Source organism: Microcaecilia unicolor, chromosome 11 (assembly GCF_901765095.1).
Source record: "Microcaecilia unicolor chromosome 11, aMicUni1.1, whole genome shotgun sequence".
In the NCBI taxonomy this organism is placed as follows: Eukaryota; Metazoa; Chordata; class Amphibia; order Gymnophiona; family Siphonopidae; genus Microcaecilia; species Microcaecilia unicolor.
In genome coordinates, this window is record NC_044041.1 from 58,145,510 (window position 1) to 58,171,848 (window position 26,339).

General features: G+C 46.1%; 1 protein-coding gene across 4 annotated transcripts; it reads left to right on the top strand.

Annotated features, from left to right (window-relative positions):
- On the top strand, nt 1-25,854 carry SNAP29 (synaptosome associated protein 29). 4 transcript variants are annotated; one of them, XM_030218708.1, is made up of 6 exons: nt 1-194; nt 384-727; nt 19,335-19,531; nt 20,792-20,877; nt 21,156-21,263; nt 24,318-25,854. In XM_030218708.1, exons 2-6 carry the CDS (start codon nt 488-490, stop codon nt 24,476-24,478), a joined length of 792 nt encoding a protein of 263 aa, XP_030074568.1. In that variant the 5' UTR covers nt 1-194; nt 384-487; the 3' UTR covers nt 24,479-25,854. The 4 variants fall into 4 exon arrangements, with proteins under 4 accessions (XP_030074568.1, XP_030074566.1, XP_030074565.1 ...); XM_030218706.1 differs by having other exon boundaries at nt 183-208; XM_030218705.1 differs by lacking the exon at nt 1-194 and adding an exon at nt 204-327.
- Nucleotides 25,855-26,339: the final 485 nt, after the last annotated feature.

Consider the following 26,339-nt stretch of genomic DNA (forward strand, 5'->3'; position numbering starts at 1 on the left):
ATAAGCGGTAAAAGACAAAAGGAACATAAAAATACTGTGTTCTTCTTTACGTAATTTTCTGACCTGATCCGAACAGAGGAAACTCGCAAAGACTAGGAGGTCTTTCTATTTCCCCCTCCACAACAGACCTAAGTGGTTGAGTCCCGAATCCCCGGCCGTGACGCCAGATTGATGACGACGGAAGCAGAAATCAGGTGATTCGAGTGAGGTTGTTGGAGTGAAACTGGTTTGGCTTTTGTGGGGTTTCTGTTTCTTTCCTTAGTTTCTGTGGGGATGAGGAGTTTATAGGGGTGTTGGGATACAGCAGAAACAGTGCTCTGTGAAGAGGTTACGGGATTTTTTGTGGTCACGTAGTTGATCGTGTACTATTCTTGTCTTTCCAGTAGGTTAATATCTACTCTGATGATTAGAAGCCCTGGAGTGGATGATATTAATTCCTGTTCCCTGATTCTGCTCTGAAGAAGCCGGTGCTGGTGGACCTGAGGCTATGTCTAGAAGTTATAACCCATTTGATGAAGATGAGGAGGAGAATTTCAGACCAGCAAAGTGGAATGATGGAGCCGATTCAAGTGAGGACCCCGCTGAGAAGCAGCGGAGGGAGGCATCAGAGAGGCAGCGGTACCTTCAGCAGGAAGTGATGAGGAGAACAGAGGCCACAGTAGACAGCACCAATCGCTCCCTCTCTCTCATTTATGAGTCTGAAAAGATTGGGGTTGATACCTCAGAGGTAATATATTATTGCTGGATCAGCTGGGGTGTAAGGCTGGCTAGTCTTGCAAGACAAACTAGTTTATGTTTTTTTTCTACAAGTCATTCTGAAATGAAATTTTTGGAGGTTTTATCTGTATGTCTCCTTTATTTTATTTTAATGAGACTTGCTTACTTATATAGTTATTATATGTTGAGTGATAATATCCGATAAAGCTCAGATAATGTTCTTTTGCGCAAATGCCTATAAAATAACTTAGGAGCTCTCGATCAGGTGATATGCACTGGATTGACTACAAGTAACAATGGACCCAGTCACTGCATGAACTAAAATATTTGTTTTTACCGAGGAAAACTTAACTTAATGTTCAGTAAATGTGCTTGGACTACTGGTGTCTCATTTTCAGTGATATCAAAGAGAGATGGTTTTAAAATTTGCAGTTTCTAATTTTAGTGCCTTACATTTAAACCAAGGCAAGTATTCTTAACAAGCGATGGGATTGACATAGATGTCTCAATATATATACTTTGCAAGAAATGGAGCAGAGGGGTAATAGAGACATACCTCTGTGGCATAAATGCACATGAGACAAGACTATATTTCAATTGAAAGGGAGCTCTGAAATGAAGGGGCATAGAATGAATATGAAAAGAAATAGGCTCAGAAGTAATCTAAGAAAATACATTTTTATGGAAAGATTGGTAGAGACAAGACTATCTGAATTCATGAAAGTATGAGACAAGCATGTAAGATCTCTAAGGAAGAGGAAGGGATAGTAGATTATATGGATGGGAGGCCATAGGGCTCATTTTCAAAGTACTTAGACTTACAAAACTCCATAGGTTACTATGAAACTTTGTAAGTCTAAGTGCTTTGAAAACACTTCTATATGACCTTTATCTGCTATCATTTTTCTGTTTTTGTTTCCATGTGGATGTACAGTTGAAAACCTGTTATTCATCCTATGATGTTCTTCATCCTATATGATCTGAAATCCATGGAGGTCACAACTTTCAGCCTTAACAAAGTTAGAATGTGTTGTCTCACCAGATGGCTATAACTCGTTTTATCTGCTAAACTGATGGTGTTTTGTTTTATTAGGAATGTGTGTGTAATGTGGTAACATAGTAGATGATAGGAGATAAAGACCAAAATATTTCTTAAGGTGGTTAGGGTTGGAACTGCCTCTCTTTGCAGGTTACCCTCCCCATGCCTAGGTTTTGGGTGTACATAATTTGATATTTTATTTTTTATTGTTTTTAGTTTGTTGTAAAATTAATCTGTTCTTATTGGGATTAAATACATTTTAATAAGCAAAGCTTTTGATACAGTCCTACCTAGATGACTTATAAATAAACTGAATACCCTCAGTATGGGCCTTCAAGTAACTGGGTTAGGAACTGGTTGAATGGAAGGTGACAGAAGGTAGTTGTAAATAGAGCTCACACTGAGGAAAGGAGCGCAAGGTTCGGTTCTTGGTCTGATTCTTTTTAACATTTTGTAAACAGTATGCAGAAGAGCATCTAGTAAGGTTTGCCTCTTTGCGGATGATACCAAAATCTACAGTAGGGAGACACCCCTGATAATTTCCATTAGTAAGTCACCCTCGGAGGAGAAGCCTTATTAAGGATTTTTCCGTCACTGGTACTACCTATCATTTAGAACCTCAATTGAAGATCATTGGTGTGATTTTAGATAGCTCTCTTACCTTTTGATTCTAATATTTAATTATCTGCAAGGAGTTTTGGCCTATTATGGAAACTAAGTTGATTGTTTCGATTCTAAGACTTCCAGACTGATCAGACTATTGATGGGTCATCTAGACTACTGTAATGTCATATATATAGGTTGCTAAAGTGATATCAGGGAACTAGTTTCCTCATATAGGAGAATCCTTCTAGTATAAATACTTGGAAACAAGTAATATAGTAAGCATATATATGAGTATATAAGGAGGAAAAACCTCTAGAAGCACCTTTTTCCCACTGACAAGGCGGGTAAAGGGCTAGGGCTTCTTCATCATCGGGGAAAACCTCCTGGTGTTCTTAGCTTGCCGCCTTCTCAAAACATCAGAAAATTATATACACTACTTTACTAGGCTTTTTCAGATGTTGAAAAATAGAGGAGGTACTTAACTTAAGAGACCTTAATCTTCTCTGGGGCTCCTCCGTTACTAGGACCGTGGTCAACGTTGGCCTCCGTTTCGCCACTGCTGCTTCAGAACCTCCGGTCAAGTATTACGGACTTCATGCGTCCGTCAGCATACTGAACGGAGTAATTCTTGACCAGAGGTTCTGAAGCAGCAGTGGCAAAACGGAGGCCAACGTTGACCACGGTCCTAGTAACGGAGGAGCCCCAGAGAAGATTAAGGTCTCTTAAGTTAAGTACCTCCTCTATTTTTCAACATCTGAAAAAGCCTAGTAAAGTAGTGTATATAATTTTCTGATGTTTTGAGAAGGCGGCAAGCTAAGAACACCAGGAGGATTTTCCCGATGATGAAGAAGCCCTAGCCCTTTACTCGCCTTGTCAGTGGGAAAAAGGTGCTTCTAGAGGTTTTTCCTCCTTATATACTCATATATATGCTTATTATATTGTTTCCATGTATTTATACTAGAATGATATATATAGGTTGCAACATAGCTATGCATTGCACATTGCAAACACTGCAAAACACAGTGGCAAAGTTGATTTGTAGGACATCTAGGTATGAGAGCATTACTCACTCCATTGTTGCATTCTCTTCATTGGTTACCAGTGGGCCTGCTCTATTTTTAAACTATGTTCTCTGGTTTACTTAATTCTTCATGGATTGGCCCCTCAATATTTGCTTTCACAAATTGTTCTCTCGGCTAAAAATTATGCAATGGACTCTCAGCATTACCTTGTGCTTTGATTTCCTTCCCCTTTATAAAGTGATGTATAAAACTGAATTGAATAGACCTTCCCTTACCAGCAACTAGATGGTGGAATATGCTTCCTTTTAACACTTGCTATCAGTCTGGTTATTTGCTGTTCAGGAAATACATCAAAACTTTTTAACAAATTTTTACATAAGATGTTAGTTTTATATTTGATAATAGTTAATTCAGTGGATGTTGTTTCCATTTCTCTTTATATGTTGTGTGAGCCGCATTGATCCATTTACTGGTTATGTGTCACATAAGCATTGATTGTATGATAGTATGGTTAACATGAGGAGGGACTTACTGAAGCTTGAAGAAATCTGTCAAATTCTGGACCAGTGATTTAATACTAAAAATTGCAGGATCATTAATTTGGGCTGCTGAATTGCGAGGAAGCTGTTCATTTTAAAGGATGAAGTGCTTGGGTATGATAATATGTGATGATCTTAAAGTGGCCAAACAGAAAAGGTGACTGCTCAAGCCAGAAGGAAGCTTGATTGCCTAGGAAGAGGAATGACGAAAAGGAAAAAGGAGGTGATAGTGCCTCTGTATAAGTCTCTGGTGAGATCTCATTTGGAATACTGTGTACAACTCTGGAGACCGTATCTTCAAAAAGATATAAATGTCATAAAGTGTACAGAGACGGACTTAATGATCTCAATATGTATTCTTTGGAAGAAAGGTGGGTGGGGGACGGTATGATAGAGATGTTTAAATATATCCATGGCATTAATGCACAGGAGATGAGCCTTTTAGTTGAAAGGAAGCTTTGAAATGATGGGGCATAGGATGAACATGTAAGGGGACAGACTCAAGAGTAATCTAAGGAGAAATACTTCTCCACAGAAAAGGTGGTGAATTCATGGCATGACCTCCTGAGGGAGAAGGTGGTGGGGACAGATTGCATCTGACTTCAAGAAATCTTGGGATAAGTAAATAAGATCTCTAAGGGAGAGGAAGGGATAGTAGATGGAGTGGATGGTCACACTGGATAGGTAGGCCATGTGGTCTTTATCTGCCTTCCATTTTTTCTATGCTTCTAAATGTAAATAAATAAAATGTTCATCGGTTGGTGACCCTGTAAACTAGAACTGTCTGGGACCCTCATGGATGTTGTCTATAAAAACAATCAAGGATATACAACCAAAATCAGTGAAAACCATACACAATTTTTTTTCAGTTGTCCCAGATTTCCATTTTTTTCTCCCAAACCCAATAAAAATACTGTCCCATATTCCATGGGATCTGACATGTGAAAACCCTCTGCCTACCCCCACCTTACTATAACCAACCCCAGGTAATCTGTAAAAACAAAATATTGAACCACATATCCTGATCAAACTAAAACAAGCTTATACAAGAAACTTGAGTAAAATCCAGTATAAAAGTACTAATGTGCTCTGGCAAAATACACCAAACAAAGCAAAGAATGAATGGTCCAAACCGACAAAATCTACTTGCAGATCCCAAGCCCGCAAAAGACCTGGTATGATCGTAAGGCCCGAAATAGTTCTATGAGGGCCAGCAGGTACTTGTTTTAGTCCCAATGCATCAGAATAAACTTCAAGCTAATTGGGTGGGACCTTACAAGGTCCTAAGGTGCCTGAATGATACAAACTATGTTATATCTATGGACTCTCAAGACACAAAGTAGTGTACCTTTCATGTAAATATGTTAAAGGCCTATGCAAATCATATGGCTATGGTGCTAGCTGTGTGCAGCCCACCAGAAGAGTGTCAGGATAGTGTACCTCTTAGCAGAGACCTTACAGAGGGAGCTCCTATACAACAAACTGTAGTGGGAAAGCAATTAACCCCCACCCAGAGACAGCAGTTAGAAAGAGTATTGCAAAATATGCTGATGTGTTTTCCACTAAACCAAGACTTACGCATTTGGTTAATCACAATGTAAACACAGGTGGCCATGACCTGCTGAAACAGGGTCCCTATTAAATATCTGCTGAGGTGGGGAGGCAAATGAAACAGGAGATTGATGAGATGCTAGCCGTAGGTGTTATCAAGAAATTTCATAGTCCCTGGGCTTCGCCTACAGTTCTCGTTCCCAAAAGATAGCACAACCCACTTCTGCATGGATTACAGGCAACAATGATTGTACTGTATTCGATGCCCCAGATGGACAAGATACTAGACCTCTTAGCTTGGGCTCAGTACCTGACTACAGTGGACCTTAGACGTGGGTACTGGCAGATCCCCCTAATAGCTTCTGCTCAGGAGTGATCATTTATTACCTCATTTGGTTTGTATGATTTTTACTGTAATGCCTTTTGGAAACAAAAATGCCCCTGGTACATTTCAGTGCTTAGTGAATCATCTGTTAGATGGACTCCAGGAGCATGCTAAGGCTTATCTTGATGATATTGCTGTGTACAGTCAGACTTGGGATGACCACCTGATCCATTTGAGTGGAGTACTGAACCGGATCAGGGAGGCCCACCTGACTATAAAACCCAGCAAATGCCAGATGGGGATGGCAGAAGTGCAATATTTAGGGCACAAAGTGGGAGGTGGACAGCTGAAGCCTGAACCAGCTAAGGTGGAAGCTATACAAACTTGACCCGCTCCCCAAACTAAACAGCAAGTGTTGGCCTTCCTTGGAACAGCAGGGTATTACCGGAAGTTTATGCCTCACTACAGCACCATAACCAAGCCCCTAACTAACCTGACTAAAAAGAGACTACCCCGAATAGTTACCTGGTCGCCAGAGTGTGAAGCGGCCTTCCAGTCATTAAAGACTGCATTAGCTACTGATCCCATACTAGCTGTGCCTGACTACCAGCAAAGATTTGTGGTACAGACTGATGCCTCAGCATATGGCATTGGGGCTAGTCAAGTGAATAGCAGAGGGGAGGAGCACTCCATTTTGTATCTAATTCACAACTCATTGACAGAGAGGTAGCCTATGCCACTATTGAAAAAGAGTGTCTGGCGTTAGTGTGGGCCCTCAAGAAGTTACAACCGTATCTGTATGGGCGAGACTTTACTGTCATCACAGATCACAATCTGTTTATCTGGTTGAAGAGGGTCTCAGGAGAGAATGGGAAGCTACTCTGGTGGAGCCTATCCCTGCAAATGTACAACTTCACCATACAGCACTGGAAAGGCAGTGAACACGGTAACATTGATGACCTCTCCAGAAAGGAAGAGCCAGAACCACCCTGACACTGGACTATCGAGACCTGATCAGTGGTCTGTGGAGATCGCAGTTCGGGGTCTCTCTCTTAAGTGGGGAGATGTGAAGAAACAGTGTGTTTTAAGTCTGTAAAATGTATTGGATATTTTCCTCTCTTAAATATGTCTGTGGCCAGCAGATGTGCATGTTTATGCTTAAAGTTGTTACAGAGGACTAACTTCTCTTTCTTTTAGATGGCATACAGATAATAGGAAGTTCCCATAGTGATGTAACCAGTTTTTATTTGAAACTTGACTGTTCTGGGCTCTGATTGGCCCGGAGTTTTAAATTACTCAGCAGATGCTGGCTGTTGCTTCAGTTTCAGCTTGGGAGCATAGTGAGAGAAAGATCTCTCTTTGCTGAAGCTCTGTGAATAGATATATGCCCTGATCTCCCCAAGTACTTTCTAGGAAATAAGCAAACAGTTTTATAATTGATCCATATTTCAGTTACCTGTTATTGTTTTGCTGATAGCACATTTTTTTGTTCAATTTTTAAGACAATAAATAATTGTTTATTGCCTCTGCCTGTGTGGACTGATAATTCTGGTAGTTGTGTTTTGGGTCTGTGAGTGCTTTCTGGGGAGTGTGGCTCCAGTAACCTAGAAATCACTGGGGATAATTTGAGAGCAGGAGACTCGCCCAGAGGCATCTGTGACCCAGTCGGTAGGAGGAGGGTGCTAGTGTAGAGCACGAGCAGCAGGTGCAGGCGTACCTGAGCTGTGCTGGGGATAGACCCTCTTAAATGGCCATGGGGTAACCCCAGGCTGGTGGCTAGGCATTTCATGACAACTAAAAGTCATTTCCATCTGATCTGCTTACAGGGTTAATAGTCATCTTGCAGTGCCTGCACCACTAACCCCAATGTCATGACTAGCCTGAACAGTCCCTGTAGGTCATGGAGCAAACACAGAGGTCAAGCTCCACTCTCATTTTCCAAGCAGAACTGAGTCCTTCAGTATGTAACTTCTGAAACCATAACATTCAAGTATTATAATAGATCGGTGTTTCTTAAGCCATTCCCACTGGCCAATCTGAATTTCAGGATATCTACAATAAGTATGCATGAGCTATATTTCCTTAGTGTCCCTCCGGACTGGCCCAGAATTTACTGATGGGTTGTGCATGCCTATCAGCAGGTGGAGACTGAGAACTCTGATTCTTAAGTAAGCCAATAAGACCCCTGACTAGACCTAGATAGCATCAGTATTCTCAGTCTCCAGCAGGTGGTAGGTGTAGAGAGCCCTTCGGGCTCCAGTAATTTTCTCTAATTTTTTTCTCTCTTTATTCTCGCTTATTTAACCAAAAAAAAAAAAGGTAAAATTAGGTTTCATACCTGATAATTTTCTTTCCATTAATCATAGCTGATCAATCCATAGACTGGTGGGTTGTGTCCATCTACCAGCAGGTGGAGATAGAGAGCAAACTTTGCCTCCCTATATGTGGTCATGTGCTGCCGGAAACTCCTCAGTATGTCGATATCAAAGCTCCATCCGCAGGACTCAGCACTTAGAGAATTACACCCACGAAGGGACACTCTGCCCAGCTCACCACCGCCGAAACGGGGGAGGGGAATTAACCCAGCTCATCCCCACACAAGTGGGGGAGGGGAATCCGTCCAGCTCATCCCCGCGGAGCGGGGGAGGGACACCACACCCGCCGATGCGGGGGGATCTGGCTTATCCTGCAACCGCAACCGCGGGAGGAGCTGACTGACCCTAACACCGCCGAAGCAGGAGGGGTACAAAGCTGCCCTACAGCCGCACGAAGCGGGAGGGAGTGCCGGCAGAATTTTAAGTCTCAATCCAGCCCCGAAAACGGAGGGGAGAGGAATGCAGCAGCTCACTGTAACACAAACTCGTCTCAACTCTTGAAGAATCCAAGTGAAAAAAACTTGAACACGAAGTCTTTCTGAAGTAACTGAAGACTAAACTTGAACCTGAAATGCAACCAGAATAAAAACAGTACAGATATCTGGGAGGGGCTATGGATTGATCAGCTATGATTAATGGAAAGAAAATTATCAGGTATGAAACCTAATTTTACCTTCCATTTCATCATGCTGATCAATCCATAGACTGGTGGGATGTACCGAAGCAGTACTCACCCAGGGCGGGACATAGCAATCCCTGATCGCAACACTGAAGCTCCAAATCGGGCCTCCGCCCGAGCAGCCACAGTCAAGCGGTAATGCTTGGAGAATGTATGGGCCGATGCCCAAGTTGCCGCCTTGCATATGTCTTCCAAGGAGACGGACCCGGCCTCTGCCATCGAGGCCGCCTGAACTCTAGAGGAGTGAGCCTTCAGCTGTATAGGCGGCACCTTCCCCGCGGCCACAAAAGCCGCTGCAATGGCTTCCTTGACCCATCTTGCCACTGTAGGCTTAGCAGCCTGCAGACCCTTACGAGGACCTGCCACCAGGACAAACAGATGATCCGATTTCCGGAAATCATTGGTCACTTCCAAGTATCTGATGATGACTCGTCTCACATCCAGATATTTAAGAGCAGAGTACTCCTCTGGGTAGTCCTCCCTACGAAAGGAAGGGAGACAGAGCCGCTGATTCACATGGAAGCGAGAAACAATCTTGGGCAAGAAGGAAGGCACTGTGCGAATAGACACTCCTGCCTCAGTGAACTGCAGAAAGGGCTCTCGACATGAGAGTGCCTGGAGCTCGAAAACTCTTCTGGCTGAAGTGATAGCCCCCATTTCAACGTCAGGTCTTTCAGAGATGCCCTCAACAAGGGTTCAAAAGGCTGCTTCTGTAATGCTCTTAGCACCAGGTTGAAACTCCCCGCAGGCACCACTGAGTGCAGAGGAGGGCGCAGGTGCTTAACTCCCTTGAGAAAACGCACCACATCTGGCTGCAAAGCCAGGGAAGCATCCTTCAGGCGGCCCCTGAAGCAAGCCAGGGCCGCTACCTGGACTTTAAGGGAACTGAGCGACAGGCCTTTCTCCAGACCTTCTTGCAGGAATGCCAACACTGAAGAAATTGGAGCAGTGAATGGAGAAAATGAGCCTGCTTCACCACGCTGCAAAGGTACGCCAAACCCTGGCGTAAGCAGTAAAAGTAGAGCGCTTCCTCGCTCTCAGCATAGTGGCGATGACCTTGTCTGAGAATTCCTTCTTCCTCAGACGCTGCCGCTCAATAGCCAGGCCGTAAGACCAAAGGGGGAGGAATCCTCCATCACCACGGGACCCTGATGTAACAGACCCTGCTCCACTGGCAGCCCCACCAGGATTATCCGGCCCGGATGCTTTGCCAATCGGTCTAGCACCCTGCCCAACATGGGCCAGGGCGGGAACACATAGAGAAGCTCTTGTGTTGGCCACTGTTAGATGAGAGCATCTACTCCCAGAGATCGAGGGTCCCGTCCTCTGCTGAAAAAGCGCGGCACTTGGCAATTGGCCGATGACGCCATCAGATCTAGGCTCGGCTGACCCCAGCGCTTCGTGATATCCAAGAACGCCTGAGCCGATAGCTGCCACTCTCCGGGATCCAAGGCATGGCGACTGAGAAAGTCCGCCTTGACATTCATGACTCCGGCAATGTGGGCTGCTGACAGCTGCTCCAGGCTCGCTACCGCCCACTGGCATAGATTCATGGCTTCCTTGGCTAGAGGGGCGCTCTTGGTACCTCCCTGGCGGTTGACATAGACCACAGCCGTGGCATTGTCCAACAGGACCCGTACTGGCTTCAACGCCAGTACCAGGATGAACTCCAAAAGCGCCAACCGAATGGCTCTGAGTTCCAGGAGGTAGATAGACCACTTTGCCTCTGCAGGAGACCAGAGCCCCTGCGCTGTCCTTCCCAAGCAGTGGGCTCCCCAGCCCGACAAAGAGGCGTCCGTCGTGACGACAATCCACTCCGGGGTCACCAGAGGCATTCCTGCAGACAACTTGTCTGTCTGCGTCCACCAGCTCAGCGCCTTGCGCACTGCTGGGTCCAAGGGAAGGCGCACAGCATAATCCTCCAACATCGGAGTCCAGCGCAGCAGCAGAGATTGTTGTAGTGGTCTCATATGAGCCCTGGCCCAGGGCACTACATCCATCGTGGCCGTCATAGAGCCCAACAGCTGCACATAGTGCCAAGCCCGAATAGGAGAGGCTACTAGGAACTAGTCCACCTGAGCCTGAAACTTGACAATCCGATTGTCTGGCAGGAACACTCTGCCCACTTGGGTGTCGAATCGAACTCCCAGATACTCCAGGGACTGAGTCGGGCGCAGCTGGCTTTTCTCCCAGTTGATGATCCACCTCAGGGAGCTCAAAAGAGCAACCACCCGTTCACAGCTTTGCCGCACTCTGCATAAGAGGGGGCTTGGATCAACCAGTCGTCCAGATAAGGATGGACTTGAACTCCTTCCTTCCTCAGGAAGGCCGCAATGACCACCATTACTTTGGAGAAGGTCCGCGGAGCAGTAGCCAACCCGAACGGGAGGGCTCTGAACTGGAAGTGTCGGCCCAGTACTGCAAACGCAGAAAGCGTTGATGAGGAGGCCAGATGGGAATATGCAAGTACGCGTCCTTGCTGTCCAAGGATGCCAGGAACTCTCCTGCCTTCACTGCCGCTATAACAGAGCGGAGGGTCTCCATGCGAAAGTGCCGAACTTTCAAGGCTCAATGGACCCCTTGAGGTCGAGGATAGGCCGTACAGAACCTCCTTTCTTTGGAATCACAAAGAAAATGGAGTAACGTCCCTTGCCAAGCTGATTTTCTGGCACCGGAACGACCGCCCCCAGGCGGATCAGATTGTCCAAGGTCTGCTGCACTGCCACAGCTTTGACCGGAGACTTGCAGGGAGAGAGTACAAACCCGTCTTTTAAGGGTCGGCAGAACTCTAGCTTGTAGCCGTCTCTGATGACTTCCAGCACCCAAGCGTCTGAAGTTATTGTGGTCCACTCGCCCGTAAACGAGGACAGCCGTCCTCCAATCTGCACCGGGGCGTGGACCAAGGCCCCGTCATTGGGTACGAGACCCTGGGGGAGGACCGGAGGGAGCACCTCCGGGACGGCGGTCTCTGCGAAAGGAATGCTGCTTGGGGGAGAAGTTCCTCTTGAAGGAAGAGGGGGCAGAGGAGCCCGACCTGCCCGGGCGGTACCGACGGGCTTCCTGCAACCGTCCTCTGGAGGTACCAGGGCGAGTACTAGCCCGAGCCCTGACCTCTGGTAACTTCTTGCCCTTAGACGTGCCGAGATCGGTCACGATCTTGTCCCGCTCGACCCCAAAGAGCAGCTTGCCTTTAAAAGGCAATCTAGCCAGGCGGGATCTAGAGGCGTGGTCAGCAGACCAATGCTTCAGCCAAAGCCACCGCCGCGCAGAGATTGTCTGAGCCATGCCATTAGCTGAGGCTCTCAAGACATCATACAGCAAGTCTGCCAAATAGGCCAAGCCCGATTCCAGGGCCGGCCAATCAGCCCTCAAGGAAAGATCCGAGGGGGAAGCCCGCTGCACCATAGGCAGGCACGCCCTGGCCACATAGGAGCCGCAAACTGAGGCCTGCAAACTTAAAGCAGCCGCCTCAAAGGACGACCTTAAGGCCGCCTCCAATCTTCTGTCTTGGGCGTCCTCTAGGGCCGTGCCACCTTCCACTGGTCACGCCGTTTTCTTAGTCACCGCAGTGATTAAAGAATCCACGGTAGGCCACAGAAAGGCCTCACGTTCACTTTCAGGCAAAGGATAGAGGCGGGACATAGCCCTAGCCACTTTAAGGCTCGCTTCCGGGACATCCCATTGAGCCGAAATTAAGGTGTGCATGACATCATGCACGTGGAAGGTTCTAGGCGGGCGTTTCGTCTCCAGCATAATGGCAGAGCCAACAGGGGCTGAGGGAGAGACGTCCTCCGGAGAGGAAATCTTCAAAATGCCCATGGCCTGCACTAACAGGTTGGGCAAATCCTCTGAGCTAAAGAGCCGCGCTGCAGAGGGGTCATCCGCTCCATCCGAGCGGGGATCCGTCTCCTCCAAGGAATCCGCAAAGGACCGTTGGGAGAACTCAGATACGCTGCCCTCATCTACATCGGAGGAGACAAAGTCCTCCAAGGCCTGGGAATCAACCCGAGGGCGTTTACCTCTGGGAACCTAAACCTCTTTACCAGACGAGGGAGCAGGGGCAGCGTTTTGCATAAGGAAGGCCTGATGCAGCAGCAAAACAAACTCGGGGGAGAAACCCCCCAGACTGTGCACTTCCGCAGCCTGGGCAACAGCCCTAGACGCACCCTCAACCGGCGCTCGCAAGAGCGGGGGAGAGACATGCTGCGCATCCAAAATGGCGTCCGGCGCGACACTCCGCGAAGGAGCCGCGCGGGAAGAGCGGCGCTTAACTTTAGCCGCTTTGGTGCCGTCGCCCAAATTAAGGGCGTTCATGGCATTAATGTCTCCAACCTCAAGGGCGGCCCAAGAAGAAGCCGTCCGAGCCGCGTGGCCGGCCAAGATGGCGGAGGCGAGGAGCGGGTGATGGGCGTCTATGGCGGGAAAAACCGCCACGCCGGACGAAGGACCGGGACATTCTTCGGTCATGAAACTGACACCCAACAAGGGCGAATCAGGCTTTAAGACCCCCGCATCCCCTCTAGAAGCGCTCAAGCGATCCGGGGAGCGACTCTTTGCGCCCTCGCCCTCCGACGCCATATGCCACGTGGAGATAAATCGGGGATCCCCTGCCCGCTATACAAAAGGTAAAAAATTACCTGCTTTCCGCTCCGAGCTGTAACGACCTGGTGTCCCAGTGAGTAGCTGCAATGAACGTTTAAATAAACGTCGAAATAAACGCCTTTAAGGACGTTCAAAATTTTTTTTTTTTTTTTTTTAAACGGAGCCAGCGGGAGGGGGGAGAAAAGGAGGGACCTGGCACCACCAGGTTTGCACTTGCTCAAAAGAGCCCTCAACCCCAGGCACTCAACAAAACCTAAAAATTAGGCTTGGAGGCCTAGCCAGAGCTGCTGCTGTGTGTGACCACCACCTGCTGAGATAGAGAACATACTGAGGAGTTTCCGGCAGCACATGACCACATATAGGGAGGCAAAGTTTGCTCTCTATCTCCACCTGCTGGTAGATGGACACAACCCACCAGTCTATGGATTGATCAGCATGATGAAATGGAAACACCTCTTCTCTGGTTCTTAGCATATGTGCTGTGTCAGATTTTCAGCATGCTGGCAAAGGCTGAGGCCATAGGTATTCTCACCATCCTTAAGGATGTTACATCCAGGTGGCCAGGTCCCTCCCCCCTCTTTCCCTCGGTCAACTTCCTGGTTCCTACAGGGCCTTGGTAGGAGTGTCGTTTGCTGTGCCTCAACCCCTTCGTGGGAAGAGAGTCTAGAGAGCCACAGGGATCAGCATCTAGCTTGTTTAAAAAAATAAAAAAGGAAAGCTGAACAAGGCACCAACCAGTATTGGATACTAGTGCTTGAGTGTGTTTAGAGATTGTCTTCCCACAGAGCGTTTGTAGGTTTTTTTTGTTCCTGCCATGAGTTCTGAAAAGCTGAAGAGGTGTGCAGTTTGTTACCGTCAGGGACTGACTTCCGCTGGCACTTGTGAGTATTGCTCAGTCCCCAATGCAGCCTGGACTTCTGAGCACAGTGAATCCAAGGTGTCTCAGACTCCGGGAGCGAGTGCACGGCCGCTAGGGGATGTTGGACCTTTCTCCCCTCAGGGCACCAACTCCAGTTTCAGCGGGAACCACCACCATTTTAGATCCGCAGCTCACAGCAGGAGAGCAGCCCCAGCAACTCACTTTTTGGGCTTTGCTGTGGTCTTTCCCAGCTGGTGATGGGTAAGGAGGGATTCCCAGGGGCAGACTTCCTTCACAGTTTGTGTTAGCTATGCATAAGGCATTCCTTCTTAAACACTACCAGCCCCTAGCTGACCAAGAGCCTAGGCCATCTTGGGTGGGGGGGGGGGGGGCATTCTCTCTCTAAACACCAGAGGATTGTTTGAGAGGAGGTAAAAGAAGAGGTCCCCGTGGATTATTTGGACACTGAGTCAGTCCTGGAGGGAAGGGATGATGGAGCTCTGGGGGACAGAGATCAGGCAGATGTAGGGGAAGCGCTTCCTTCCTCATAAGGCGGAGAAGCCGGTGGTTCAGGAAGTGAGGCAAGTGGACCCGTTGGTGAGGGGAATTAAGAATGACTGGTAGGTCTTTTCTTATGCATCAGGACATGATATTGTACAGGCTCAGTGGGATGTTCCCGATGCCTCGTTTAGGTTAGCTCGATCTATGACTCACCTTTACTGTGTCCCCAATCAAGATAAGACAGTTTCTAGAGCCTCCTGTGGAGGATGCTGTTGTTTTGATGGTTACCAAGGAGACTATGGTGCTCATAGATGGAAGCACAGCTTTAAAGGACCTTCGGGACCGCAGAATGGAGTCCTTGCTGAAATGTAGCTTTGCTGTCTCAGCTTTGGCAGTTCAAGCTGCCATCTGTGGGGGCTTGTTAGCCAAAGCGTGTTTCCAATGGGCTGAGAAGGTGTTAGGTCTACAGATGATTTTTTGCTGGTGAACTTGGAGGTCTCTAAGATTGAGATGGGACCTGCCGTCTTGGCGGATGCGCTTTATGATTTGCTCAGGGTTTCAGCCAAGTCTATGGTGCTCAGTGTGTCTGCCAGATGGTCTGTTTGGTTTTGAGGCTGGTCAGCTAATGCAAATTCAAAGTCTAACTCAGTAAGTTTCCCTTCCGTGGTTCCTTGTTTGGCGAAGAGCTAAACAAGCTGGTCAAAAGTTTAGGGGAGTTGAAGGTGGCGCATTTCCTGGAGGATAGGCTGCAATTGGCGGGTCACGTTTTTTTGGCTGGCAGAAGTCAAGCACGGGATTCTAGGTATTTTTGGTCGTGTAGAGTAGCTGTCCCTCAAAGATCTGTTCTTCCAGCAGGCCCGCTCCTTTTGTGGTTCCAAGTGAGAGGGGCAGGGAGGCTGGTTCCTCAGCTCAGTCGCCAGGGTCAAGTTACCGAATGAGGGTGTCTGATCCCAACCTCTACTAGCTGTAGGAATGCAGTTAAGATAGTTCTATTGGAGGTGGGTCCAGATCACCTTGGACCAGTGGGTCCTTGATGTGATTCACGACAGATACACCTTGGAGTTTGCTCACCACCTATCTGACGCCTTAGTGTCTCCATGTCGTTTCCATGTGAAAAGTTTGGCAGAGAAACCCTCAACAGGCTGCTGCATTTGCATGTGGTGTGTCCAGTTCCCCGGTCAGAACAGGGGAGTGGCCATTTCAATCTATTCTCCAAGAAGGAGGGTATTTTTCAGCCTATCTTGGATCTCAAGGGCATGAATCAGGTGTTGAAGGTCTTGAAGTTTCGCATTGAACCTCTGTGCTCAGTCATTGTGGCAATCCATTTGAGGGAATTTCTGACCACTCTGGGTCTGACAGAAGCATATCTACATATCCTGATTCGTCAAGCTCATCAGAGATTCCTTTGCTTTGCTGTTTTGGGGAAGCATTATCATTTTTGTGCGATGCCCTTTGGTCTGGCAACAGCTCCTCATATGTGTTCCAAGGTTATAGTGGTGGTGAGCTTATGCACAGAGGATATAATGGTTCACCTGTATCTGGACGATTGGTTGATTCAGGTAAAAGTTTTATCAGGAGAGCTGTCAGGTCACGGCACGAGTGGTTCAGTTTCTAGAATCCCTCAGCTGTGTAATCAATCCCCTCAAGAGTCTTTTGGAGCCAATACAGGCCGTGGAATATCCGAGGTCCATTTCAATACTCTCCACAGCCGGGTGTTTCTTCCGGACCCAAGGATTCGTAAGCTTCAAGCCCAGGTACACAAGTTGCTTCACTGTGCTGTACCCAGAGCCAAGGGCTATCTTCAGGTCCTGGGATCAATGGCAGTATTGATAGAGGTAGTATTATGGACCAAGGCACATATGAGATCTCTGCAGCATTCTGTGTTGTCCAGGTGGTGTCCTCAGACAGACTCCTTGGCGGTCAGATTTGCTTCTTCAAGCAATGGCTCGCAGGAGCCTCAGGTGGTTGTCTCAATTTGTCAAATCTGTCACAGGGGATCTTGTTGGACCCTCTTCAGTGGACGGTGGTGAACATGGATTCCAGTCTTAGGGGCTAGGGTGCCCATTGTCTAGGTCACCTTGCAAAGGGTCGCTGGTTTCAGGAGAAGGCAAGTTTTTCATCAACCTATTGGAAACCAGATCAATACGACTGGCCCTGTGTGCATTCTGGAGCTTGCTCAAAAGCCAGATGGTGCATGTCTTGTCCAACAATGTGACCACAGTAGCCTACGTCAACCTGGTGGTACAAAGAGTCATCAATTGGCAGAGGAGATGGCTCTTCTTATGAGCTGAGCGGAACATTATCTTTGAGATGTATCAGTTTTTCACATGGCAGGAAGTCGGAACATTCAGTCAGACTTCCTCAGTCAGCAGAGCCAGACTCTGGAGAATGATCCCTAAGTTCCAAGGCTTATGACAGCATTGTCCGCCATTAGGGAGTACTGGTCATGGACCTCATGGCGACGAGGGAGAACACCAAGGCAGCTCGGTTCTTCAGTCACAGGAAGGATCACAAGTCCAAGGGCATCGATGCTCTGATCCTTCCCTAGCTGGAAGGGCTACTGTATGTGTTTCCTCTATGGCCTCTGTTGGGTCGAGTTCTTCAGAAAATTGAGGGTCACAGGGGACTGGTGCTGTTGGTGGCACCGGATTGGCCAAGAAGGCTTTGGAATGCGGACCTGATTCGGCTTGGCTAAGGTTACCCGATTCCACAGGGCTCTTGACGCAGGGTCTGGTAGCCATGCCACATCCAGGTCTATTTTGTCTTACAGCTTGGCTCTTGAAAGGGCTCAGTTCAGGAAACACAGGTGATTGTCACAATGCTCCACGCATGACGTAAGTCTACTTCTGTTGCTTATGTGCAGACATTGAGAGTTGATGTGAGGATCATGGCATGGTGGCCTTGCATGCTTCAGTGGTGCAGATACGTTTCTGCAAGATGGCTTCGATATGGGTTTGGCATTGGCTTTTCTTAAGGTTCAGTTGGTGTTGTTGGCATTGGCTTGTTTTCAGGGCCGTCTAAAGGGGAAACTCTTGGTGAGTCATCCAGATGTGCATTTTTTTAGAGGGGTCAGTCTTCAGCCTCCGAGGCATGTCCATTTTCCTTCCTGGGATCTTAATTTGGTCGTTTCAGCTCTGGTTTGTTTTCCATTTGAGCCACTTGCCTCTTGTTCGATCAAAGATCTTATGTTAATCAATGTTTTTGGTAGGCATTTCCTCAGTGAGGCATGTCTCTGAATTACAGTCACTTTTCATGCAGAGTTCCCTTTTTGGAGTTTTTTTTTCCAAAGGAGCACGTGGTTTAGTGATTAGCTCCTTCCTTCCCAAAGTCTTAACGCCTTTCCATTTGAACCAGTCTGTGGATTTGCCCACCTTGGGATCCTCCATGGGCTCGAAGGAGCAGCTTTGGCAGGGTAAGCTAGATGTTAGGTGGATTTTCAAGGAGTATCATTGTAGAACAGATGAGTTTCGGCATTCAGATCATCTTTTCATGCTGCTGGGTGGGTGTCAACAAGGGGCTGGCGTCGTCCAAGGCTACTATTATGAGATGGATCAAGGAAACGAGTGGTTCTGCGTACGTTCTTTGTGGGAGGGTGGTTCCAGATGGAGTTGAGGCCCATTCTACATGGAGTCAAGCCTCCTCTTGGGCTGAGTGTTCTTTGGTCTCTCCTTTGGACATCTGTAAAGTAGTGACTTGGTCTTCTTTGCATTTGTCTGTTCATACTACTGAGTGTATGTGCAGGCACATCGAGATACGATTTTTAGGAAGCGTGTGCTTACTGCAGTGCTCTGTGGGTCCTTCCTGTGAATTTACTGCTTTACTTCCCATCAGTCAGTTCTGGGCCAGTCCGGGGGGACACTGAGGAAGGAGAAATTAGATCTTACTTGCTAATTTGCTTTCCTTTAGTCCCTCCAGACCAGCCCAGATCCCACCCGATGATATCAGACATTCTGTGACACTGGTTATTTTAAGAGTTGTTGCTGTTGGTTCCTGATTGATTGAAATAGTGTGAGCGTGCCTCTGCAGATGGGGGGGGGGGGGGGGGGTTGCTTGTTTATTCTGTACTGTGTTTAAAAAAAAAAAAAAGTGGGCCAGTTCTTCTTGACCTCCAAGTGGCTGTTCTGGAGCCAGACTGTAGCACAGGTGCCTGTTTCTTGTTTTCTTCTACCCTTGCTTTGGTATGGTAATACTGAGTCTATCTAGGTCTAGTAAGGGGTATCATTGGCTCACTCAAGAATCAGAGTTCTCAGTCTGCACCTGGTGGTAGGCGCGCACAACCCATCAGTCAATTCTGGGCTGGTCCGAAGAGACTAAAGGAAAGCAAGTTAGCAGGTAAGATCTAATTTCTCCTTTCATGTGATTGAGACAGTTCTTCATGCAAATTCATGGTGAATATCATGAAAAACAAGTAACCAGCCAGTTAATTATGAAGGACTGAATTCAGAACCTCTGTTTGTTTTAAAGCTCACCTCAAATTGCCAATTTCATTAATTCTTTTTTCTTTCTGTTGATTCTCCAGGAACTGATTCGCCAGGGAGAGGCACTGAGGCGTACAGAAAGAATGGTGGATAAAATGGAACAAGATTTAAAGACCAGTCAGAGGCACATAAATAATATTAAGAGTGTCTTTGGTGGGTTTGTAAATTACTTCAAAGCTAAACCTCCTGAGGTTCCTCCTGTGCAGAACGGAGCCCCTGAAGCTAGAGCCAGCAGCAAGTGAGTTATTTTGGGTTAAAGGTGCTGAGTGGGAAGAGCCACTGTTCAGTGTATTATTTAAACACTGCTAGTGCATTGGTTCTGTATTGGCTGAGAGGGTAGAGCACCTCCTATTGACGCACCAGTTTCATTTTCTGCGGCACCTGTTTTTCTCTGAAGTTATAGCTAGGCTTGATTCTGATTGGCTCTAGATTGACTGCTAATGCTGGACCCAGCTCACTTCAGCATACAGGGATTGAGTATATATTTAATGCAGTAAATCTTTTTTGTTTGTTTTTGTACATTTCTTGCTTATCTCCTTGTCTGTATTTAGAGGTGGGAAAATGTGGGATATAAATGCAATAAATAAAAATATGACTGCATGAAATTCTGTTATGTCTGTGAATAGTTGCCAAGACATAATAGCTATGCCACATGATTGATGTAATATTTCGATGAAACAAAAAAGTGAGGAGAATGGATGAGGATACCAACTGTTTTATATTTATTCACTTAAAAAATTCACTTAAAAAATTACATGTGCATAACAGCGACCCGACACGGTGAATTTTTTAAGTGAACATGTTATGCACACGGCCGTGTCGGGTCGCTGTTATGCACATGTAATTTTTTAAGTGAATTTTTTAAGTGAATAAATATAAAACAGTTGGTATCCTCATCCATTCTCCTCACTTTTTTGTTTCATCTTCACGGTGTCGTGAGGATTTTTTACCTCCTTTTTTGCCTTCGTTTGATGTAATATTTCTCCATCTCAGCTGGCATGAAAATGTTTTTAACAACTATGTAGAATCAAGTGAATATTGGTTTCACTATTGAGAGAGTAGTGTGGTTCAGCAAAGCAAATGGAATAGGTGACAGAAAGCCAGCATGTTTTCTAGACAAGCCTACTGGCCTGTGGCTGGGATCATAAGATCCACAATGGCAGAATGAAGAAATTGGAGTTACTGATGTTTTCTTAAGGGAGTGAGAGAACTTATGTCCATCTGGTAGAAGCAGGAAGACAAGACTGAAGTGAAGGGAGGGATCATCTGCCAGCACAGGAATAACTGTGCATGCTCAGGGAGCCTCTCAGGAGCTCATCTGAGCTATGAGAGAGCATGACACACCAGGAGATGTCATGATGGCATCACCCAAGCAAACGCTGTGCCTACATTTCCCTACTAGCTGATAGAGAATAAAAGAAATGGCAGGCTGGGAGTTGGGCTTTGCTTCACTGGAAGTGTTAGGTACTCATGTCTTCTTTTTCCTGTTTTGTATAAGGTTGCAAGAGGCTATCTCCACTAGCAAAGAGCAAGAGTCAAAGTATGAAGCTAGTCATCCAAAACTAAGGAACCTGGATACAACAGGTGATGGAAGGGAAATGACTGTAAAACACACTTGAATGCATCATCTTCCTCTTCCTGGTAGCCATATTATGTGGCTTCCCAGTATTTCTCATGACCTGTTCTGTAATAATTTGCTAATGAGAGGTCTGCAACTGTGACCTTCAGAGCAGAGTTTGTGCCATATGGGTGGCACATTATATGTCCTGCTTATAATGTGTACAGTGCTGCATACATCGTAGCGCTACAGAAATTAGTAGTAATATATGTCATGCTAAATGTTCTCTTCCCTGTTTTGGCAGGCTTTGATGCCAGTGCATCTGGAGTGAGCACTTCCTCTTCAAGCACAGACTGTTATCCTAAGAATCAGCAGCTTCGCAATTACCATCAAAAAATTGACAAGAACTTAGGTGAGGATCTGTGCTGGTGGATGAAAAACATCCTGCCATTTGTGTTTGTGCACAGAATAAAAGAATCTAGGAAAACTGCAAGGCCTGCCTTTGATTCCCTACACCAGAGGTATGAAACCACAGTCCTCAAGGGCCACAACCCTTTTCAAGATTTCTACAATGAATATGCATGAGGTTGATTTGTATGTACTGATTCCATTGTATGCAAATAAAGCTCATGTATATTCACTGTGGAAATCTTGGAAGCCTGACTGGGTTGTGTCCCTCAAAGAGTGTAGACGCCCACCCTTGCTGTAGATGGATTAGGCAAGGTCTGCTACTATGGCCTGCCATACTATGCATTTCTTTTTTTTAATGCTCTTGGGAACTGTGATGTATGCGCTTTTAGGGATTTATTGATATGGTGTAACAACGCAAAAAAGGAATAAGAATCCTGCCCCTTCCATTATGTAGCTTTCCAGGACTTGTGGGATAGTTATGTCCATCCACCAGCACGTGGAGATAGAAAATCCAGAACTGAGCTGTGATTATATATCCCCTGTGAACCAGCCCAGCTCTTCAATGTTTTCTGTCTCTAGAAGGTGAATGGACATACTAGTGAGCCTTTGACTTTGAGGATTTGGTTTCTGGTCCATTTGGTCAGCTGGGTCCTAGCCAAGCTTGGTGGGTTACTGACAATAGCTGAGACATATATCTGTAGTTCTTCAGATCCCTGTCTTGCTCTCCCACAGACACCCCTGACTGTCATTATTGGCTTCATCAGGCACAACAATTTTTGAAGGTGGACTGGGTGCTGAAAAGGGTTGCAGTACAATGGGGTCCAGTGATTCTGGTGGCCCCGGATTGACCAAGGCAGCCTTGGTACGTAGATGATTCATCTGGTAGGGGGATCCTCTCTGGATGCCACAGGGTCGAGGTCTGCTGTGGCACTGCCCAATGTTCATGGAGGATTCCTCCCCCTTTGGTCTTCCGGCCTGGCCATTGAAAGGTCTCTCCCTTTACACTGGTTGCCAGTAGAGGCTAGATTGCAATTTAAGGTTCTGGTCTTGACTTTCAAAGCTTTTTGTGGGGATTCCCTGGTTTATTTAATTGAAAAGTTCGTTATTTTTAACAAGAACCATGGAAGAATTACTTGAAATCTTTCTCTGTTAGTTTTTCCTACTGTTCGTAAAGGATTTGCGTCCTCTGCAGTCTTCATTGACTCTTCGGGCAACTTCCAGCTGGAATTCTCTTCCTCCTTTTTTTAAGGCATATAGAACATTATTCTGAGTTCCAGAAACTATTAATATGTTTCTTAACCTATAGTTGTATGTGATTTCAAGATTGTGATTATTCTGTGTAATTATCTGGAATATTATCTTCTTGATGTTATCCGCTTAGACCTTGTTGATTGTAGCGGGCTATAAGACCTTAATGTAATGGAAGAAAGGGTATTCTGAGTCTGTCATCACAAAGTTGCTGCAGGCTAGGAAGCATTCTACTTCTGTGGATGTTCCCAGGGTATGGAGAACATTTGAAGGTTGGTGTTCAGAGTGAGGAATCTCCCTGTTCTCTTCTATGGTGGCGCACATCTTGGCGTTCTTTCAGGCTGGCTTGCAGAAGGGCCTGGCACTGGGTTCTTGTTCAGGTGGTGGCCCTCACGTGTTTCTGGGATTGCCTAAAGAGATCATCATTGGCATTTCAACCGGATATTGTCAGATTCTTGAGAGGAGCAGCTGGCTGTGGCCTCCCTTTCGTCCACCTTACCTGGAGTGGAATCTCAGTTTGATTCTTCGGGACCTTCAAAGAGCTCCATTCGAACCTCTCAGGAAAACCTCCTTGAATGATCTTATGCTGAAAGCTGTATTTTTGGTGGTTATTGCCTTGGCGTGTTGAGTCTGAGTTCAAAGTCCTTTTGTATAGGGACCTATTTCTCTGTTTTACAGAAGCGGGACTTTTCCTTGGGGCAGTTCTGTCCTTTCTCCCTAAGGTGGTTTCCCCGTTTCATCTTCACCAGTTGATGGATCTTCCATCCTTTTGAAGGGAAGATGGGGCAACTGTATTCATCCTTGTGGCTTCTGGATTCTGTCTGTAGGATTCTCCTCCAGTATCTGGAGGTTACAAATGAGTGTTGGAGATTTAACTGGTTCTTCATTCTTTTTTTTGCAAGCAGAGATTGGGCCTGGTGGCATCCAAAGCCACCATTTCAAGGTGGTTGAAGGAAACCATTGCCTTGGCTTATAGTATGGGTAAGCAGCCTCCTGCTGCTTTGCAAGCTCATTCTAGAAAGCATTAGGCTACCTTGTGGGAGGAGACCAGTTTGCTCTCTCCAGTGGAAATTTGCAGAGTGGCAATATGGTCAACACTGCATACCTTTTGCCAGGCATTACAGGGTGGATTTGGTGTCTTGTTCTAAGGCTGTGTTTGGAGCTACAGTTCTGCAGGCAGCAGTGCCAGAAGCCAACCCTATTTAGGGATTGCTTTTGAACATCTCACAAGTCCTAGAATAGTGGGAAGCTACGTAACGGAAGGAGAAATTAGGTCTTACCTGATCAGTTTCTTTCCAATAGTACTTCACACTATTCCAGGAGCCCGCCTCTGGCTGTGACATGGGGGTGTTGTGCAGAGTAGTATTATATTCAGTCTCCCATAGGAGGCTGTCCTTGTTGGTGCACCCTCTTTGAAGGTTTTCCAGGGAATGATCCTTCCAAAGTTCCGAGTTTGACTTTATATTGTTTCCTTAAATTTGTTGTATTTGCTGCTCAAGTTTGGTTTCTATATTGCTTGTCTACCTAAATACTGAAGAGCTGGGCTGGTTCACAGGGGATATATATATCACAGCTCAGATCTAGGTTTTATTTACACCTGGTAGTTGATAGATATAAATATCCCACAAGTCCTGGAATAGTGTGATGTACTAATAGAAAGAAATTAGATTGTAAGCTTTGTCGAGCAAGGATTGTCTCTTACATGTTCAAGTCAGTGCTGCATACGTCTAGTGGCGCTATAGAAAAAAGTAGTAGTGGTAAAATTATCAGGTAAGACCTAATTTCTCCTTTCCTCTTCTGTGTGCAGATGACATATCCTCTGGCCTTGGGCGCTTGAAGGGCTTGGCACTGGGGCTGCAGACTGAGATCGATGAGCAAGATGACCTCATCACACAAGTGACTGGCAAAGTGGACAGGCTGGACCTTAACATTAAAACCACTGATAAAAGAATCCGAGATGAACTTTGATGATAAACCTCCCCACCTCTTGTCTGAATTTTCATTTGAGATTTTAATGTTCTTAAAATCATTTTTTTTCCTTTGGTATTATCACAGATGATTCCTTTTTCCTTTTGACATGGAAAGGTAACTGTGAACTCAGTCAGGGTTAGGAGGTTCATGATTTTGTAATAGCAACAGAAAACTAACTGTGAATTCTCTGCCGGCAGAAATGCTCATAATGTCAGAGGGAAAGGTTGCTGAGTGAAGTGGGAGTAAATGTACTGCTTATGATGCTAGTGCCACCCTGACGCCCGTTGCAATGTCTGCAGAACTCTAGGTGGCATTCATTTTCCCTTTGAGCCCTGGAACAAAATCGCAGTTGTGTATATACTTCTGCCATTCTGCTATACCTTTAGGGTTGAAGAAAATTTGGGTTATGCTTTAGCATCACAAAAGAGGGATGGGACTTGTCCTCCTGGACACAAGAAAGTGGAAAAGAAAGCAACTTCAAGAGATCAGTCCAAACTTGTCCTCCTGGAACAGCGCATTAACAGCCAGAAATACAATGGACTGTATAAGTCCCAGTGAAAACACTCTTGGATTTGCAGTTCTACTTTTGCTATTGAGAAAATTGTAGTTTACATTAGGGTGCAGTTTAAACTTCCTCTCCTGTAGGACCAGAGACCCTAATACCTTTGATCTATGTTGGAGCTCCCCTGTGTTGACTTGTATATTCATATTTAGTTATGAAGCAGCAGCCTCACTGCGGCCAGCTCCAGAACACAGTGCAGTTAGTGAAAAATGGGGAAAGATGCCTTTTTTTGTTATTGTTGGTCTTTTATCCCTTATCCCTTTTCTCTTCCAGTGGGTTTTTGTTATTTTGGAAGCAATAGCCTCTATTGCTAACCAAGCCTCCTCTTTACTCAGCTCTTCCCCTGCTTCTGGGTCTTTAAGTTGCACCTGTTGCTGAAGCCTTCACTCCCTAGCTCAGGGTCTTGGAGGCTCCAGAGCAGCCAGTGCCCCAGCATGGCTGAGATTGAATAAGCAAAGCAGTGTCCAGTAAGGAGAGAGATCTGGGGCCTTGCCCCAGTACAGTTTTCAGCCATTAATGTGACTGACACAAGCAAGGCTGTTCTGTACCACTTCCAGAAGACTGAGGCTTTTTTTGTTTGTTTTCTGTCCTTATAGTATTATGCAGTAATACCGTACAGCTTTTTACATGATGTGTAACTACCTGCTACTGCTGTTCATCCTTTAGCATGGTGTGCAGCTTTAGCATAATATTTCTGTTTCTCTATCCAAAATCATACAACTATGTGCATTTCTTCAATGTGTCTTGATGTTAACATTTTCCATGTTATAAGAACCAATTTCAAAGGCAAGAAATAAATATTTGCTTTTCATGTTGTCTCACTTCCTCCTTTGAGAGCACAGATTTTAGTCTTCCTATACTGTGAGGGGCCTGATTGCAAGGGACTCAACGTGCAGGAGAGGAGTTTCTGACTTACTTAGCCAGTGCAGCACAGTTGGAGGTCTGATAGCTTGTCCCAACCACTGTTTGCAGTGTATGAAGAAAGCTGCCTGAGAAGGCTTGTAAATGGATGTTCTTTTAGATATGGGCCAGAAACCACATTGGTGCTATTGTATATCTTTAACAAGAGAGCTGATGATTTCAAAATCTAGAACCTGACACTAAATAAGCAGCTGCATTTTGATCCAGTTGTAATTTCTGCTTGCTCTTTATTGGTAATCCACAAAGGGAGTGTATCATGCTAAGTTGAGTGGTTCTCAACCCAGTCCTTGAGCCACACCTAGCTAGTCAAGTTTTCAGGCTATCCACAATGAATATGCATGACATAGATGTACATGCACTGCTTTCATTAAATGT

What these genes read in the sequence shown, in the direction of transcription:
- SNAP29 (XM_030218708.1), top strand. Translation starts at nt 488, where the DNA reads ATGTCTAGAAGTTATAACCCATTTGATGAAGATGAGGAGGAGAATTTC. An exon ending in TTGGGGTTGATACCTCAGAG is followed by an intron (nt 728 to 19,334) that starts GTAATATATTAT and finishes TTGATTCTCCAG; the next exon opens with GAACTGATTCGCCAGGGAGA. An exon ending in AAAAATTGACAAGAACTTAG is followed by an intron (nt 21,264 to 24,317) that starts GTGAGGATCTGT and finishes TTCTGTGTGCAG; the next exon opens with ATGACATATCCTCTGGCCTT.